General features: G+C 43.7%; 1 protein-coding gene and 2 long non-coding RNA genes across 5 annotated transcripts in view; 1 reads left to right on the forward strand and 2 right to left on the reverse strand.

Annotated features, from left to right (window-relative positions):
- EDARADD (EDAR associated via death domain) lies at positions 1 to 14,903 on the reverse strand. Of its 2 annotated transcripts, none has more exons than XM_028724085.2 (6): positions 14,770 to 14,903; positions 11,572 to 11,633; positions 10,323 to 10,362; positions 7,572 to 7,660; positions 2,960 to 3,008; positions 1 to 1,787 (listed from the first exon to the last, which is right to left on the reverse strand). In XM_028724085.2, exons 1-6 carry the CDS (start codon positions 14,801 to 14,803, stop codon positions 1,411 to 1,413), a joined length of 651 nt encoding a protein of 216 aa, XP_028579918.1. In that variant the 5' UTR covers positions 14,804 to 14,903; the 3' UTR covers positions 1 to 1,410. The 2 variants fall into 2 exon arrangements, with proteins under 2 accessions (XP_028579918.1, XP_028579919.1); XM_028724086.2 differs by having other exon boundaries at positions 11,572 to 11,630; positions 14,770 to 14,886.
- LOC144327241 (uncharacterized) lies at positions 14,849 to 19,034 on the forward strand. The gene is made up of 2 exons (XR_013392188.1): positions 14,849 to 14,988; positions 16,062 to 19,034. It is a non-coding gene; the product is annotated as an uncharacterized LOC144327241 (long non-coding RNA).
- LOC114594419 (uncharacterized) overlaps positions 18,263 to 19,840 on the reverse strand; it is a 12,532-nt gene continuing 10,954 nt past the window's right edge. For both annotated transcript variants that reach the window (XR_003705975.2, XR_013392189.1), the window contains exon 3: positions 18,263 to 18,367. This is a non-coding gene — a long non-coding RNA (uncharacterized LOC114594419). The remainder of the gene's footprint in view (positions 18,368 to 19,840) is intronic.

Here is a 19,840-nt window from a genome sequence, read left to right on the forward strand (position 1 = left end):
TTTGAGATTTAACCACTTTAATTCAAAGAAGCTAAAAGATCTAAAACTACAGAGACACTACAGTGAACTTGAATAATCTGAAACAAGCTAGAGCTACTGGCTCTTGACAATTCTCTGTGAACTAAATACTGTATGCAATTTATTTTACTTGCAATACAGGATTGCACACCCTAAAGGTATTGCTTTATTTAAACACAAATTTATATAATGACTATGTTGTTTATAATACTTGCCCAAAATTAATTTATTAAAGCAGAGTATCTAAACAGCACACGATTCCAAATACAAAGCTGTTCCAAACATAAAATGTTCAGAGTTTATTTTCGTTATGCAGGTTAGAACTTGAAAGATCTGGATGACATCTAATACTCAAGAATACAGATGGGGGGCGGGGAAGAGAAACCAACCTTAAGTCAAGGGAATGCAATTGCTGATCATAGCTTTCAGAAGCAACAGCAAAGGGAAGCGGCCACAATTTTCTATGTCACCCACTCATAGTCCAGGACCTTTAATTGTAGCAGTAAAACTGTATTGAAACAAACATAAGGCAAAGAGGACTACATACTCCCACTGTCAGCTCCAGGTTTTGGAAGACCCTCAGCTAGATGCCTTCAGGAACCCCACTTCAAATAGTCCCACGTCCTTCTTATTACTGTTGACATTGCCCATCCATTTGTCCTGTCCTTTAGGCCTAATCCACACCCTAAGGAGAGGGTGAGTGCTGGTCCATTTCTTCCTTGCTCCTTTCACTGCCAGCTCACTCAGGGCTGCTAGATGGGTAGCGGCAGGATGAGGGGGCTCTGGAGGTTGTCAGGGCCCAAGGAAGCCAACCTTGGGTGCCCCTAGACTGCTTTCTTCAGAAGCACATGCCTTACTTCTGTACAGTTCACATATATCTTTAGAAGTACAAAAATATATCCCCACAGGAATTAGCGGGCTAGGTTAAATAAATGAGGATATTCCAGTGCTGGTATGGTCTGCTTTCTTCTCTCTATGGCTGAGGCAACTACGGTGGGGTGGAACAGGCCCCAGCAGTACAGGTATGGGCCCTTTAAAGAGGAGTCCAGACCCTTTTCCTTCTTCACTTTCATTATTTTCTCCGTGAAAATGGGAATTAATTATAGTTCAGTTTGTTTGAAGGAAGTAACTGTGAAGTCAGCCCAAATAGTGTATTGTGGTTGTCATTCTTCTTTTGCTGCATTGAGCTGATGCATATTTAAAGATCACCCGTGTCTTGTTGCAAAGGCTAGGTACACAGATACAGTAAACATTTTATGTTGCAAAAATGAATGTGGTTCCTTTCACTAACAAAGGAAAGCTACACATGCACACTTAGCAAACTGAACAGAGTTACGTTACTCTTTCAATTTTACACCATGGAAGTAATGTGGACTGGACATTTTCTTTCACTTAGTAGTTGTTCTGATAGGTTCCATGCCGTCTCTTTGGCCATTCTTTTTCCACCCACTTCAGCAGCATTTTCTCAATATCAACTCTTTGATATAATTTACAGAGATCAATCAGCTGCTCCACAGTTCTGTCACTATTGCGTAGCAAAAACTCCAAGGTGGGACTCTGTGGTTTCTGTTCCAGGAAACACAATTCATCGTAGGTCATTCCCCATTTGCTTGCAAAGTTTCTCCAGTTTTTCACTGTAGGGTGGGCAGGATCCAACTTTATCCTCATCATATACAGCAAGTCCTCATCATTGAGCAGGTCACTGATGGTTGGCTGGCGAGACAAACATAAGGAGCAGGTGCCATTTTCTGTACATGACTTCTTCAGAGCTAGAAGTACAATTATATTGGAGTTATTATATTGGAGTTATTCCTTAGCTTTGTGGCACATAAAACTCAATGGCCTCATTCAGCTGTACTGATCAATGAATTGTAGTTTATCAAACTGGGAATGAGCCATTTACCTATGTGCTCCCTCCTTCCCCTCTCCCCTCCACTGTGCGGATTCAACAAAACTTTATTGGTTTCTTAAGCCAAAGTTTCATGACACCAGAGCCAGGAAACTGAGATTTAAGAGTTTTCTTCAAGATATAGAGCTGTATTCTGGATACAAAGCCATGGCTTATCAAACCCATCTGAATTGGGCCAATACTTGCAATTCTGAAAAATAATATGCTTCACAAACTAGGGTTGACATATCTTGAAGAGCAAATAAGGGTGCCCGCTTGCTTCTTTCCCCAGCTCAGGCTAGCAGTGGCTGCGGTGTGCAGAGCAGCCCGAGCCGCCCAAGCCCTCAAAACTCAGACATTTCCTTTAAAATGTAAAAATCTGCCCGGATGGGCATGTTGGCCCCCCCAAAAGAGGACATGTCTGGGGTTTCCCAGACATATGGGAACCCTACACAAACTGTTTCTGAAATAAATGAGCATATCTATGGTTTTCTTATGCACTACACAGAGAACATAGAAAGCATACAGACACAGAAAGCAGCCGTCTACTGAGATCATTAACCCATCTAGATTGGCATTGTCCATTCTCACTGGCAGTGGCTTCCCAAAATCTCAGACTACTTCTGTGAGATCTTATTAACTGGAGACAGCAGAAGCATCATGTGTGCAACCCATGTGCTCTACTGCTGAGCTCTGACTAGCTAAATCCAACAGAGCTGATTATGCTACCATACTACCATGATACCCGATGAAGTGGCCTGGACATGCTGCTACTCATGCAAGTTATCTGGACAAACAAGTTCAATATTAATATTAATTTTCTGCATGTCTCCACCTTACAGGATCACTTTTAAAAGACACCTTGAGCAACCACTAAACATTTTGTTAAAGTCTGATCTAAGTAACTATGCTATAATAGAGCACAGTTGTGTAAGATAAAAGTGTTTGGTTTTTTTTTAACAATCAACGTAATAAAGATAATTCCCTTTGTTTGCTGGCGGTTCTAAATTCAATCCAGGCACTAAGTTCATTTGGCTAGGGGCACTGCATTACCTGTAGGTGATTCACCAGTACTACTTTGGCTGTCATCATCTTCTTCTGGCTGCAAAAAAAAGTAATGTTGATTTAAAATCTTGTTCCAGGGAAAGGAACTTTAATTTATCAACCTATGAGGCCTGAATCTAGAGAAATACGTAAGTAGCTATTGCTTTGGGGGGGGGGGGGAGATGAGCGGGTGAGATTAACCATTTTATGCAAGGCTTTAAATGATTTGGACAAACATTTCTCAGCAGTAAGGTTAGGCCAAGAAGGACCCTGGCGATGGCAACAGATCAGCAGCAACAGCTTGTACTATTACGAAAAGGCTATAAACCCAGATGAAGAAAACCCTTTCCCTGTTTATTTTAGGTTTTAAAGATTAGAGCAACGAGGGGCTTTCCCTTTGAGGTATCTTCAGGAAAATACAGTTGCCTTTTGTATAGCTTCATTCACCCAAGAGTATCAGAAAACACTCTGGATCAGATCGTAAGTTGTGCATGCAAATACAGGTAAACTATGTAGTTATATAAGACACTGTAACCAGACACCTTGCCCACCTACGCTTAACTGCATCAGTAAATCCATTCCAAATAAGCTACATAGATAATGTATGTGCTACGGCCATGGCAACTATGCACACAATGCCTAATGTGTCTTCTGGGGATAATCAGAATCCGCAGAAGGGGCAGGCAGAATCCTACACATTTTTATCTCCGTTGAAAGTCAGTGTTCCCTGCACCATTCTCTCTGGTGAAATGTTACATGCTAATGAGAGAGTTGTAGTCATAATCAAGAGGCTTCTCCCTCACTGGATTTCTCTTTTCCAGTACTAAATAACTTTTATTTATATTGTCAGATTTGCATAAACCCTAGACACCAGTCGACTAAGGATTTCTCACTGAAATCTTTGGAAATGTTGCTCAGCTGATATCTGTATCCCAGGGCTGGGGCAGGGCAGGGGGAAAATTTACTACAGTCGTACCTCGGAAGTCAAATGGAATATGTTCCAGAAGTCCGTTTGACTTCCAAAATGTTCAGAAACCAAGGTGCGGCTGTCGATTGGCTGCAGGAAGCTCCTGCAGCCAATCGGAGGCCACAGAAGCCATGTTGAGCATCCGGGTTCCAAAGAATGTTCGCAAACTGGAACACTCCCTTCCAGGTTTGTGGTGTTTGGGAGCCAAAATGTTCAACTCGCAAGGTGTTCAGGATCCAAAGTATGACTGTACTGCCATTACTGTGGTTTTTCCCAGCTCTCCTAAAGTTTTGGCATAGAACTGTAGAGCTGGAAGGGACCACGAGGGTCATCTAGTCCAAGTCCCTGCAATGCAGAAATATTTTGGGAATATTAAGAGTCCCATGCTTTACCGGCTGAGCTATTAAGAGCTATTTAAAACGAAGAAAACAAGACAGGATATGATAGTGTGTGTTGCTTCTGGTTGCTGAGACGCTGGTGGACTTTCTCCAGAATAGAGATAGCAGGAACTGATAGAAACATGACCAGAACTGTAACTTTGTAGGGAGAAATACTGGCAATCGATTTAAGGGAATGGACAGAGAGAAAAGACAATGCCATGTGTTAAGAGAGTCAGAACTTCGGTGGAGAGTCAGCACTGCAATATCAATCCTTCTATTTCCAATGTCCAGGCATGAGTGCTACTGCTCATTGTACCCAAAATGGCAGCACCCGTGCACAAAAGGGAGGTGTCAGCAGACTTGGGGAAACTCCAAGCACAAAAAGTATTTAGGAAGAATCCTAAGTAGGGGACCCTGCCCCACCACCCCAAAATAGCCCAATGGGAACTCAGCGTGCCTGGTAGTCACAGAATGCTAACTGACCATTGTAGGTAGGAGAATGGAATAGAATATCCTGGAGGCAGGGCATGGCTGACTGTGAATGGCAACCCTGCAACAGTTTGCTGCTGGTCCCAGTTGTAGTCTAGAATGCTGTCTGGAACGTTTAAGAGGATTGTGTCCTGAGGATTGTCTGATAATCCCAGAGGCCTGGAGGCATGCCCTACAGCCATCGGTTCTTTACTAAGGACATAAGGACCACCCTTCTGGTTCAGAACAAGGATCCATCTAGTCCAGCAGTATGTTTTCCAACACCAGTCAGATGCCTTTGGAAAGAGCTAGACACTAAATATCAAGTATCTCCCACGGTGACCAAGGAAGACAACTAGATATCAATCCTGTAGCAGATGAATAAATCCAAGATGAAACTCTAAATGGGTAATCTAATGTGAAAGGGGATGGCAACACCTAGTAGAGCATAGTGGGATGTACCCCTCTGTTTTCCAAAGTCAAGTGAATCATTGGCTCATGCTGTTCAACCCTGCTGAAAACTATGGCACCCCAAATTAACCTCTTTGTGTTCAAATGGAATTGACCTACCAGAGTCTTTGAATCGTATCAACAAGAACACTTTACAGGAAGAATGAAGCTAAAGCAGGATAAAATTAGTATACTGTGTGCCAGATTGGCATTTCAGAGCAAACTGCAAAAGCAGGATAAAATATTGCTTTGTTTGGATTTATATTAAAACACCCAATTTTGCATAATATCTAAGAATTCTCGCTAAACCCAAGGTGGCCCCCCACCTTGACAACAAGACAACAACATGAGATCCTCCCATTACAGTGTGTGCTGCCATACATATACAGCCCCCTGTCCCTTGTGGTAGTTTAGCTTTGTGTCTTGTGAGCCAGACAAGCAGGCTGCAGTTCAATGCCAGAGTGGTAGGTAGGAGCTCAGCTGTTCCTGTCAAGACATGCCACAAACTCCACCAATTCAATAAAAGATTAATTCACATGCAATTACTTCTAAATCAACTTCAAATACAGTTGTGTCCATTTTGGTGCATGTTAGTCAGTGTATGTTTATACTGTAAGAGAAGTAACCAGCTATTAAAACATTGCCATTTAACAAGATCATTTTTATTGCCTATTAATAAATTGCAAGACCAGACAGAACTACAAATTTGCCTTCCATGAGTTGGAAGATGAGAAAAACCAGTACACCCTAAAGGCAAAATGTAGCTTCTGCAAATACACTGAGACATTTGTAAAGGGAAATCAGTTTCACTGCTTTAAAACACACACACACATACACACTTCAACTGAAGTCAGAAGCCAGTTTAATATGATGTGTTGCTTTTGACGAAGACCTTTTGTTCCCTAAGGGTACAATCCTGTACTCAAGTTCAGCCAGCTGAGGGGCTATAGGATTTGGTGGAAGCACTACTGCATTGAAGAACTTGAGACACATTAGCACAAAAAGTACATCAGTGAAACCACACAGAATATGCTAATAGAACATTCTACTGGTGAAAGTACAGGAGCAAAACAGCCAAAATGGGATGTAGTCATGGGGGTGGGGCACAGAGGAGGAGCACACTTGCATCAAATCCTCCAAACCACGACCACATCCCCACGGAGAGCACCACTTCACACCAGTCCCAAACCTAACACCAAAAAATGGCCTCTGGTTTACTTCCATGAGAAGTGGGTGAGGTTATGCATTAATGAGCGCCTCACCCACACTGCCATAACAGAGCCCAGAATAGGGTGTGACCCAGCACCTAATCGGACCAGTAGCTAGACCTCAGCATACAGGCTTCATAGTGACATCTAGTGATGCTTTCCTTTGAAGCCTTGATGGTTGGGACTTCAAAGAAAACTGGGGTTTTCAAACAGCCCCTTGCAAACATCTTCTCATGAAGATGTTTACAAAGGAGCTTTCAGACCCCCTTTCCCTCATGCATTTCTTCTTCAAATGAGGGGATTGAAGGCATGCTCCCCTCCACCCATTAACTAAATAATTGGTGGGAGCACACCTCGTCGGATCAAAGGAACAACTGGAAACTTTACACTTATGTACACCTTTGAGGACCCACCATTACCCAGACCATACCTGACATCATATAGGTAAGGCAAAGATAAAGGGCCCCTGGACGGTTAAGTCCAGTCAAAGGCGACTATGGGGTGTGGTGCTCATCTCACTTTTCAGGCTGAGGAAGCTGGTGTTCGTCCACAGACAGCTTTCCGGGCGACATGGCCAGCATGACTAAACTGCTTCTGGTGCAACGGGACACTGTGATGGAAGCCAGAGTGCACAGAAATGCTGTTTACCTTCCCACCACAGGGGTACTTATTTATCTACTTGCACTGGTATGTTTTCGGACTGCTAGGCTGGCAGAAGCTGGGACAGAGTATGTCAGGGGTGGGGCAGATGGGCATGGCTTCCTGAAAAGGGCCTTGTGGGCCAAATGGGCAGGCCTGGAGGACCATGTTTGGTCCACAGGCCAGGAGTTCCCTACCCCTGCTACAGAGCCTCCAACAGTGTGGGAGTTTCTTTGAGAGCTGCTTGCTGCCATATGATCCTGACCACCTGTTAAGATCTTAACTGGAGACCCAAGGTGCCCATGCTTCAAATATGAGATAGATGTTGACCTGGGATTGCCTGGGGGTTGAGGGCTTTTCCATGGCTTTGTGTCATCTCTTTCCCCTTTTTATCTTTTGAACACCAGACTAAAACAAGACTTCTGTTGAACTAGTAGTAAGCTGTTGGGACACAAAAAATGTTAATTAAGCTTTATGTATCAGCAAAACATGCTAGATTAACATCTTACCTGTTGTATGAGACCCGAATCAGATGTCAGGCTCCTAATGTTAACAGATGCTATTTCCAACGTCACTTTTTCTGTTTGGTATTCATCGTCTAAAAAGGCAAATTCTGAAGTGTTAGACACATTCAGCTCTCACCATCTTTGCTTACTAAAATTCAGCTAGATTATGACGACAATTTATATATCAGGGCAAGAAGCCAGCTGTGCAGTTCCACACATACTAGCAAAACCAGCAATGGCTTGCCAAGAGCTCTACATATTGCAAAAGAGGCAATTTATACCAGGGGGCACAACATCCGGTTCACTGGCTCCCCACAACATGGAGGCCATGGATTAAAAACAACAATAACAGCATCCCACTCTGTGCATGTGCATTATGAGTGAAGAATCACCACCATTCGTTATGCTAAACACCTCTCCCAAAACACCTGTCTTACTCTTATTGCATTTAAAGTTGCATTTAAATACCCAGTCCCATTTGATTTGCAAAAAAATGCTCTATCTATCAATCTTGTCCAACTTTACACAGGATTTGGCAGGGAACGGGACTTTGTACTATTAATGCTATTAACTCCAGTCTTGTCTACTCAATTTTAAGATGCTGGGCTTGACACGATGAGAGACAGAGGAGAAACAGAAGGCACAGGCCACAACTGCAATAGAATAATAAAATGTTCTATGGTGTTGCTGAGGCACAGCACTCATTCTGCAGCAATTAATCTGATGGGCCAGCTAACAGGCACTTTGAACTATGTAAATCACAGTTGCCAGGGAGCAGGATTGTGCCTCTGCAGGTGGGCAGTTTAACTACCAACAGAAGCTTTCTTCTCAATTCAAACAGGAGCATGGTGGGGACATTTTTTGGTCTGCACCACTGCATGTCCTGCTGTGGCCACAATCCTGCTCCCCATGCCTACTATTTGCACTAGAAAAAAACTCAAGCATTTTCATTGAATTCCTGTACCTAATGTTACACTTGGTTAAAGTTACAGCAAAAGTGACACCAATGTTGCAATTCTAATCACATTTACTAGGAAGTAATGAAGCTCTTTTGGCATGCATTTAGAATGTGTCAAACCCACCTTTCAGGGCATAACCCTTCCAAGACAGTTTACATGGTTTTTCTAAAACAAAATCACATAAAACAAAATTTCCAAACAACCCTCTAATTAATGATAACTTTTATTGGATATCAAATTAAACATTCTTGAATGAGGTCTCTTGACGCCCCAGGCTGTCTGGAGTGGTGGGAGGCCTGGTTGGGACTTGCCTGTATTGTGAGCTGTTAATGGTGCTGTTCCCACCGAAGTTCCAGACTCTCTACTGCTCAATGGGATTCACCTCTGAATACTTAAGACATGCTTAAGCCTAAACTGTCTATTGCCCTTAAAATATAATGCTGCTCCCTTCTGCTGGTGATGGGGAGAGGGCAAAAAATTGATGTACATGTGTTGCAAAAGGCAAACAGGAGCGAGCCATGCATGCATGATTATTTTTTTAAAAAAAGATGTTCACAATGTCTGGTGGCACAGAAGAAGGTTGGGGCCGCTGGAGTGAAGAACAGGAGAAAAGGCAGGGCAGGGCAGGTCACCTAGCAGCAGGGTGACTGGGGAAAAGGTGCAGTCAGAGATCATAATAGGCATAACACACTTTACACAGAGGCAAACTTTTTGCACAAACACGCAAGAGTTTAGGTGGTGCAATAGCTGTGGGGGAGAGCATGGTGAGGAGCTGGGGGTGGAGGGAACAGAGTGATTAGAGCAGGGGTAGGCAACCTAAGGCCCGGGGGCCGGATGCGGACAAATCGCCTTCTCAATCTGGCCTGTGGACGGTCCAGGAACCAGTGTGTTTTTACATGAGTAGAATGTGTCCTTTTATACCTCTGGGTTATTTGCGGGGCATAGGAATTCATTCATCCCCCCCCCCCAAATATAGTCTGGCCCGCCACATGGTCTAAGGGACAGTGGACCAGTCCACGGCTGAAAAAGGTTGCTGACCCCTGGATTAGAGGGTGGAAGGGAAAGAAAGGGAGGCATGGGGAAGGGGAGAAAGAGCTTAAGGGCTGGGAGCACAAGAAATATCGAGCTCAGAGTGGGAGGTGGAAGGAAAGCAAGGGTAGCAATGGGGATGGGGCAGAAATAGCAAGGCTAAGGGGTGGAGAGAGATATTTTAGGTGCTGCAAGAAAGGAAGCCATCTTTCTCCCAAGTGCAGCAAACGAGAAGAGAGGTCACTCCCTGGTTCCTGCTTTAAACCAAGGCAACCTGCCTGCTCCTTCTGCTGCTTTCATCCAAAAGTCCAAAGTGATGTGTTGTCTAAGCTCCTCTCAAACATTCCCAGCTCTACTGGGGATGGAAGCTGGGACCTTCTGCATTCAAAGCAGTTGCTCCACTGCCGAGCTACAGTCCATTCCTCTGTGTGAAGGCACTTTTGCACACAGATTGAGGGACTGCCAATTTCACTTCCAACAATATCCCCATAGATTTCCCTGAGTTCCACTCCCGCTCCCAAGCAGCATCTTGGGCAGGACTGCAATGAGAAGGGATAACCTGAATAACCCCATGTGATGTTCCATGTGTGGTCACTTGGTATGCAGACAGTAATTAAGTGTTTTAAAAACAAACTTTTCTACATTGGCTTTAGAGACATTTCAATGTATATTTTCCACATCAAGTGACAACCACACTTATTTTGCATAGTTTAGGAAAGTTTTAGATAATTACAAATATATAGCTACTACAATTTTCTGCACTTACCTTTTGGTAGTGCTGTGTCTTGAACAGGGTACTTGTTTGTCTGTTCAAAAGATGGGGAGACAAAATATGCCATCAGATATATTTTGACAAACTTAATTGTTGTTGCCTTGTAAAACTGTCTTTTTCCATTCCTCTACATCAGGCCTACCAAACTGAACAGAGTGTGAATTGCCATGTATGGCAGCTTGCTAGGTACTCCACAATCCTCCTGTTTCTGCAGTCCAAGACAGGAAGGAACACGGAAGAAACAAACGGAGCTTTGTTAAACCCTTTAGTGGGCTTCAGAAGCTAGGAAGCTATCTTACACCAAGTCAGACAATTGGTCCATCCAGCTCAGTATTGTCTACACTGACTGGCAGTGGCTCTCCAGGGTTTTAGACAAAAGGGGGCTTGGCTTGGACCTTCTGAATGCAAGGCAGATGCTCTACCACTGACCCACCATCCTTTTCTCCATGGTGGTGGTCTGAAAGCTTCGATAACAGATATAGAAATTGTAGAATCACAGATGTCATGGAGCTGCCACTGAAAACAGCATCCCTCTCTCCTTTTGATACTTGTAATGCAACTTGCCCCATACCTTGGCTTAATTATTCTAAGTGTTTCCCTCTCTGTCCCATTTCACATCATATGAGAAGGTATCATACATAGGAAGGTAATAGAATTAGCTGAGTTATGCATTGTGGTGGGAGAAGGGAGGATCTCAGTGGCCTGGTTCACATGTCACAGTAAGCCAAACTATGGCTTCTGAGAACAATGTGAATGTGTAGGTTCCCCAAACCCAGGAATAAGGTTCAAGTCTGTCCACCTTAATCATGACCGGTAACCGTAGATCAGACCTCAGTTATGGCTCAAGGTTTAAGAGGAGAGACCTTAAGCACAGTATCAGGTCCAGATTACACGCCTTGGCTTAGCTGCCATGCTTCACTGTGCTGAAAGTGGGTATGAACAGCAACTTCAAACTTCCAGACCCAACAACGTTCCCATGGTCCCAGTAAGCTATAATATGTGAACTGGGCTTCTGTGTGGTGCTTGGTTTTGGTGGCAGCCCCCTATATTTTAGGATGTCTGGTTCTATTCTGAATTAATCCATTGCATAGTTGGTACAGAAACATTTCACCAAATGTCCTGAAATACCAGGGACTTATGAACCTGTTCTGCCAGTATTAAAAACTATAAAATGGTAACCAACATTTACAATAATTGAATTAACGGTTACATTTCATTACAATACATTCAGGAAATTACATACTTCTTCTGAGGATAAAGTGCTAGGGTCTGTATCTTCTACTGGCTCTTTCATTGCCTGATCTGCTGGAAACAAATAAAGGAAAGTTTTAATTTGTGTTTCTCAACATCTCCAGTCTACTTTAATTGCCTCCATTGTATATATAGGCAAGTGTTAGTTTGTAACACAAAGGAATGTTTCACATTCTGGTTTTAAAATTGTTATTCTAGCAGAATAAATAATCATAAATCATAAGCACTTTCATTTTTCTATAACTTTAATGAAAAATTATCATCTGCCACAAGCAGTTTTTGCCAAGAGTAACACAAGTGCATTTTAGATAGAATAAACCTATTCTGATAAGCCACATTTACCATGTTTGTCAGATGAGAAAGATGACATGTACCTGCACACTTCCTCCTTGCACCTCCCATTCTCTTCTCCTATTTTTTTAAAACCAGAGTTTCCTGTGACATCTGAACTGCCAAACTTTGCTTATGATATTTCTTATATCATTTTGAATCATCTATGTATTTTTTGTGTTGTCATTTTTATTTATCAGCTAAGCAATCTTATATTCTAGTTAAACCAAGAGTGCGAACAAGCCGCTGCTATGCCATGAATAGGGCCAGGGCGCAGCCAGAAGGGAACAACAGACCACATTCTATCTAGGGTAGTTCCAGACCACAGGCTGAATTTCCAAACAAATAGGTCACTGGCAATGCTTTAAAAAACAACAACAAAACATCGTATTTCCCCTGGAAAGGGTAAATCTGGATTAAATGGGGAGCGGGGATATGGGCTGCAATTTTAATGACAACATGTGAATGCTGCAAAATACCTGCACGCATGAGGAGCACCAATGTCACTTGCCACTATCAGAAAAGCTGCAGCTCAAACGGAGCGGCAGAAAAAAGAGTAAGGAGGGGTGGCTGGAAAGAAAGTCTCCCCCTTCCACTTCCTGGCCATCAAATTTCTTGGGCCTGTCACTTTCTCTCAGCCTGCCTCAAAGGATTGTTATGATGACAAAAGATTATATGTACTGTACTTTCCTGTGAGGACCGTACTGTGTGCCTTGTTTGCTATTTAAATTGGATCCAAGACCAGGCCTAAGTGCCAAGGGAAGTAAGGAAGAGTCAGGTATTACTTTGGCAAACAGCCCAATCCTGTGCATATGAACTTCAAATGAAGTCCCCTGAGGTTTGAGATGTTTTATTCCCGCATAGATTATCTGGAACACCAGAATCTTTAGAAATGGATTTCTGCTATATGTTGTGATTTAGTTTCTGTTCATTAGCAACATCCCTTTGTACTGTATAACCGTTTTGAAGTTGAAGCAATTGAGAGCTTGGATCAAAGAAATTCCATGCTCATCATCCTATCAAACTAATTATAAAGTTCTGAAAGCCAGCCTGAAAAAGATAAGCAAGAATAGATAAGTATCACTCAAAGCTAGAAGTACTGGATACTTTTCCAGTCCTCAGTTCACCTCTAATTTCCTGGTGCACTACTAAGCTTAAATATGGCTCCAGCTCAGCCGTATCAAAACAAGCAGCGGAGCAAGAATTATCTTTACTCTGATACTTTCGGATGAGGTTCTCAAACAGGGGAAGAAGCATCCAGGAGGTGGGCTGTTCTGAATGGTGGGGTTGCACTCCTAGAAGAAGCAGGTTTTGTAGCTTGAGTGTGGCTTTAGTAGCTTATTTAGTAGCCTTATTTCCTGCTCTGCTTGGTTCCCCAGCTTCTGGCCTCTTCTGGACACAGATGACTAGGCCACAGTACTCCATGCTCTGTTAACTTCTAGATTGGATTACTGCAATGCAATCTATGTGGGGCTGCCCTTGAGGATGACTCCAAAACTTCAGCTAGTCAGATTATTATTGGCTGTGGTTTCCATTCAAACTCATATACTGTAAACCCTGTTCTAAAACAGCTGCGTTGGTTGCCAGTCTGTTTACAGAATTAATGAAAGGTGCCCTAAACAAGTTAGGCCCCAGATATCTGAGAGACTACCCTTCCCTACAAACCCTTTTGAGTGTTTGGATCAGAGCCCTCTTGGTAGCTTCACTGCCCTTCGTGGTTTTGTTTTTTTGCAGGGCGGGTATCTGCAGTAGCCCTTAAATTGTAGATTTCCCACCGCAGAGCATGGCTCTGGCACCTTCTGAAGAGATTTTGGCAAATGCTGGACACACTTCTTTTAGGCCCTATGTTGTCCAACAGCATACAGTGGCACCTCAGGTTAAGTACTTAATTTGTTCCGGAGGTCCGTACTTCACCTGAAACTGTTCTTAACCTGAAGCACCACTTTAGCTAATGGGGCCTCCTGCTGCTGCCGCGCCGCCGGAGCACGATTTCTGTTCTTATCCTGAAGCAAAGTTCTTAACCTGAAGCACTATTTCTGGGTTAGCGGAGTCTGTAACCTGAAGCGTCACTGTATTCTTAAAATAAAGTTCCCCGTTAAAAAAAAGTGTGTGTGTGTGTGTGCTGGTCACTTGTGCCTCAAGTGTGTGACCTGTACAACTGCATTCTCTTTCTCACTTAACTTGAAAAGCGTTTATAAACTAAATTACGCTCGGGACAGGTAGAAATTTGTTCTTGCTGAAGGATATAGGGAGCAATTCTCAAAAGTTACAGGATAAGGCAATTTTTTGCAACAATTTTGTGCACTTCAGAGGGATGCTGCAGGGCTTAATTTCGTTCGTGCATGAGTGAATGATTCATCAAGTCCTTTGAGGGTGAGGTGCTACAGAAAGGGCTTTTTAAGCATTGCTCCCGGTGCACGAAAAGTACAGGAGGAAGGAAAGCCTCGGACACACGCTCTCTTTCTCTCCACGCAGCACTGCGCGTGCAATGATTTCTGCAATGGGTTTGCGGGAGTCGGGGCTACCAAGACCTGTCGGCGATCTGCGGCATGAATAAGACCAAAGTGAGGCCAGAGGCGGAGAAGGGCTCGAGCTATGGCTGCCTCCGCCTCTCGCCTCGGAGCTGCAAGCGGAGTGGCTTCGCAGCGGGGCGAGGGGAGGAGGATCAGTGTCCACCCAGCGAGTCCGCCCTCCGGCCCGCCCCAGCGGCCACTCCAGGACCCCGCCTCCCTCCCCTTGCCCAGCCCAGCCCCACTTCTCGGCGGCAGAGCCCGCAGGCTCCCGGCCACAAAAGACGCCCAGCCCCTAGCCCCTTTCCCACCAGACGCAGCAGGCAGATCCCAAAGCAGGCGCCCTTTACCTTCGGGCAGAGGAGGGTCCCCGGGAGAAGCCATTGAGGAAGGGGAGGGAGAAGCTCCAGGGGAACGTGGGCCCTTGCGACCGGGCAAGCCCCTCGATCCAGGCTCCCTCGCGGTGCTTCCTTCCCCACTTCCTGGTCTGGTCCTGATCGAAGCCCTCGCTGGCTTGCTCGCTCTCCCTGCTGTACGCGAGGAGTCTCCGAAGGGAGCGGAAGCTGCAGGTAAAAGCCCAAACTTAGCAGGGGAAGAGCCATGTGCGGGGCGGGGGGAGAGGTGCTCTCCCCACCCCCAAGCTGCACTTCATGCTAAACAGTCCTCTCTCCGGATTCACCTTCGTCTGCCTTTTTTTTCCCTTTTAAAAAGCACCTCCTGGCTAGATGGGGATGCGGATTATAATAATAACTTTGGGGAAAGTGTGTTGCACCTTAAGAACTGAGACGCCTTCGCATCCGCTGAGAGAGGCAGCGGGAGGAGTCATCAATTAACTTTAAATCTCCGCTTGAGGAAACATGTTGATGCCTTAGTAGTAAACTTTACTTCCATAAACTACTCCGCTAATGAGGAACAACCCCAGATGTGATATTAGTACATAGAAAGGTAGTACCGATCAGTGGCGTAGCTTGGGGGGTGCAGGGGGGCCCGGCTGCACCGGGCGCAACATCTGGGGTTAGGGCAAATCCACAGGTTAGGGGGCGCAAATCCACGGGTTAGGGGGCGCAAATCCATGGGTTAGGGGGCGCAAATTACTTGCCTTGCCCCGGGTGCTGACAACCCACGCTACGCCACTGGTACCGATTTCCGTAAAGATGGCTTCAGGTAAATTTAGTTACGGTATTTGAAGCTGGGGGGGGGGAGCGGAATCAAAGGGTTCCATAAGCACCCTATTAGGTTACACAAATATTGACCAACTTGCATTTATTTTTGGCACAAATCCCATCCTACAAGCACATGAGTGGTCAGATTTTATTTTCAAGTCAGTTATATTAGAAAATGGGTTCTTTAATTCTACTCCAGTGACCTGGGGGCAGTAATTGGAAGGAAACCAAAGTGTGGGTGAGTGAGTGTTTTGTAGGCACTGTCACTTTCCTGTGACTGCTTTTTATGTTACCCAGGATCCTTGCTATGCAAGTCCTGCCTTTCTTTCATGCTACCCCACTCATTATAATGAAGTGTTCTTGTAAAACCCAAGTTCCTATCAGGAGTTTTACACTGAATAGTTGAGGACTGAACTTGAATGTTATGCTCTGAAGTTCCCTTCCAGTCCCCCTAACTATTCTTTATTCTTCTCCCTCAGAATTTGCCTTACACTTAGATGGAAATGGAAGATTCTGAAGATGAAGAGGTTTTCACAAAGAAAAACTTTCTCGTCTTGGGGAGGATAACCTTGATGATACTCTACTAGATTATGATTTTTTTAGGCCCTCCCTTGACAGCAGGAAAGTTTGAATAATTGCAAACAAAGGATAGTAGTTTACTGGCCAGCCAGGATGCTGCCCCTGATGTTTAAGCAAAAGCTGAGGAGGCATCAGACCCACTGCTAATGAAAGAGTTTGTCCCTCTGACTCCTGTCCCAGGGATTCAGGGAAGTGTTCTGCATCACAACTCTCCCATTCACTGTTTATTTACATTGCATTTACACCCCACCTTTTTCCTCCAAGGAACTTAACTTACCGTACATGGTGCTGCCTCATTTCATCCCTGCAACAACCCTGTGAGGTAGGTTAGGCTGAGAGGCAGCAACAGGCCCAAGGGTACACAATGAGCTTGAACCCTGGTCTTCCAAATCCTAGTCTGACATTCTAACCACTACACCACATTGCCTCTCCTAATTCCACAGTTGTTAAGTAGAATGATGCTATGATTCCAGTACTGAAGTTCAGTGTTGAAGGCTCAGAAGATAAAGCAAAAGGAGAACTCCCACATCATTTCAGGGGAGTTTTTAGATTTAACTCGTGCTGAAATGATGACAATATGTTGTTGGCATCCATCTGTCTCAAGAGACAGTGGAGTGAGTCTCTGGGGGTCAAGTCAAACTGCTGTGTTAGCAGCACCAAAGTGACTTCCCTGGGTTGCAAGCCTTGGCAGTGTTTATGAAAGGTCTTTGGGATAAGACAGGCTTCCTCAACCTTGGCCCTCCAGATGTTTTGAGACTACAGTCCCCATCATCCCTGACCACTGGTCCTGCTAGCTAGGGATCTTGGGAGTTGTAGGCCAAAAACATCTGGAGAGCCAAGGTTGAGGAAGCCTGGGATAAGGCCTCCCTCTCGGCCTTGCTGATGTGGTCCAAAGGAAAACGGAGCAATACATTTGGCACTAGCTTGGCTGCAGGAGTTGTTAGAAGGGGGCGTGCAAGGTTCCATCCAACCATATTACGGACTCCAGATTTGTGTAGGGTTTACTCCTTAGCCTTTTCTTCACCCGAAGATATCCCATACAGATCATATACAAACCAATTAACCTAACATCTACTGATAAAACACAAATATTTCTAAGCCCTAACTTGCATCCTCCTAAAACTTCCAGCAATCCAAACTAGTTAAAAGCTTAGTGTTTATTTTTTTTGGCCATATAGCAATCTAATCCAAAATTGCCTTATAGCTAACAAGTGCTTTATAGCTAACAATCCAAGCAGGAATTTTGAAACTGCCTTCTGTAGGCTCTGAGGAGAAGCTGCCGAACATGAATCCAGCGTATAGGATCCAGAATGGTACTAATGGGAAATAAGTTCACGTAAAAATAGGGGGAAATGTTTTAAATTGGAATAGTAAAGTCTGAGCTTCACAAGGGAATAAACAGAATAAACTAAAATTAAAAGGATTTTTGGAAGGAACAAAATGATATAAAAACTGCATATAGTCAAAACCATGCACGCACCAGACGTCTAGACCCCAAAAGACTAGCTCAGAATTAATTGCTAAAGTAGCTTCTAAAGCTAGAGGAAGGACATGCTCAAAACAAGAAACCCCTTCTCTCCGAGAGAAGGCAAAAAGGCAAGCTGGGCTCCAAAGACCTCAACAAGCAGAAATGTATTAGAAAGCAAAAATAAAATCAAGCAATGTGAGCTCTAGCATGGAGGTAATCTCTTTCTGATCTCTCTGCACCTCTTCATTTTCCTGTCTTCTGATTCACTCTTTTCTTACTAAATTTCAGTTCTGTATTAGTAAATGACACCAGAAGCAAACTCCTGTAGAACAAGTGTTTTGTTTTTATTTAATTGTTTGGTTGGACTAACATATTCTTGAACCTTACTGGGGTACAAGGAACCTCATGAAGGCCGTTCAAAACTGCCAACAAGTCGTCTTCATCCTGGGGCATGATCTCAGCTTGACTAAAGCCTTGCCAGCCTAGTGCTGCTGGCTGTGGGGAGTAGAACACCTTATATCTTCTTTGTGATCTCAGCTTGTCTAAAGCATTGCCAAGCTTTCCATTTCTCATGATCCAGCAGGGTCCAGGCAGACACAGACATTTCTGCCTTTAAAGCAGATGTTCAGGCATGCTTAAACGATGAGCCAGAGTCTTCTTGACCAAGGTTTACTTCAATTCCATTCCACAGCTTCTGAAAATATCGCCTTCACCAGACACGTAGATTGGCCCACCAAACTGAGAAGAGCAACAATATTCAATACATTTGCGGCCTGCATAGATGACCAAGCAACTCTTGGGTGCAACTGCGTAGCAAATTATGTGCTAAAATGATCATCAGTATCTGCCTGTAGGTTTGCAGCCTCTTGGAAGTTGTAGCCCAATAACATCTAGAGGGCCACAGCTTCCCAATTCATTGGTCTAGGCAGATGTTGGGCTGCCTCTTCTAGTTCCCTGTTGCCTTCTGGATACAATTCAGTATCTTGCCTTCAGCATTAAAAAGCCGCTCGTGTCTTGGTACTACCATAAACATTAAGATCAACTGTCAGCATCTTATTGCTTGCATCATCCTGTACCAATGGTATGCTCTTGGTGGTTGCCCCATATTTGTAGAACTACTGTTCTGTAGTAGAGATCTGTCAAAATCTGAGCTTTTCTGAATATTTCCTGGAATAACTATTTTGACTGGTATTCTAGCTGCCAGAGTTAATATAGCAAATGATTAGTTTAATTTACTTTAATAAAAAAAATACACTCACTTGAAACAACACAATTTTGTTCTAAGACATGGTGTTTGTATATTTGATTTTTATTACATGTATTTATTTTATTTTAGAAAAGGTGGGCTAAAAATGAACCGGAATGATCCAGTCAGTGTTAAAAATAAAAAATCCTATGATTTTAATGGGAGAGTTTAAGCACATGTTTAAGCATTCCCCACTGGAATAACTGTGATGAAGAACTGCATCACTCTGATTCCTGCTCTAATTAAGCAAATTGTTTTTGCTTGTCTTTAACCTTCACTGTAGAGACTTTTTACTGTTTGAATGTTCCCAACCCTCTGGCTAGGCATCCTCTGCATAGGATGCATGGTTGGGAGAGCTTTCCTTCTGAAAACCTCTTTCTGTTCACACTTCTTAGGATCCAAGACACAGACTCCTTCTTCAATGAATGGTCAATCCTGTTTGGCTGATGGTGCAACTCTAAGCATGTATACTCAGAAGTTCAATGGGACTTATTCCCATGAAACTATGGACAGGATTGCAGCCTAAATGAACTTGCTTGAAAGATCAATGTAGAAAAAAACCTTATTGTAGAATGATATAAAGAGACCTTTGTATCATTGTGCAACAACATTGTTTGCCCTTGGCCTCAGGGCTTGATGGATGACAAGTAAAAGGAATAAATAAACTACAGATTCCTATCACAAATCCTACATTTTATAAATTTCTTGATGTTCCCTTAGAACTACCAAGCTGCTCGTTGATCCTTGTAATATCCACTTGATGTTTGAAGTACATATCCATAAAACACAGACTTTCATGATCAAATCCTTCAGGGTTTAACCAGAAATAAGTTGGCTCTACATTCAGTTTATTTAGAATGATGACTTGTGCCTACTGAGCTGTGAAAACTTGATTTAGAAAAATCACATGCTAGAGGCCTCTTGGGACTCAACCATTTCTGAATACACATAGGGAATGATGCCAC

Source organism: Podarcis muralis, chromosome 3, assembly GCF_964188315.1.
Source record: "Podarcis muralis chromosome 3, rPodMur119.hap1.1, whole genome shotgun sequence".
NCBI lineage: Eukaryota > Metazoa > Chordata > Lepidosauria > Squamata > Lacertidae > Podarcis > Podarcis muralis.

Excerpts from the sequence above, each read along its gene's own strand:
- EDARADD (XM_028724085.2), bottom strand. The coding sequence starts at position 14,803 with ATGGCTTCTCCCGGGGACCCTCCTCTGCCCGAAG. Across the intron at positions 7,661-10,322 it reads AGACACAGCACTACCAAAAG|ACGATGAATACCAAACAGAA; the intron begins GTAAGTGCAGAA and ends TTGCCTTTTTAG. Across the intron at positions 1,788-2,959 it reads TACTGGTGAATCACCTACAG|CTCTGAAGAAGTCATGTACA; the intron begins GTAATGCAGTGC and ends TTGTACTTCTAG.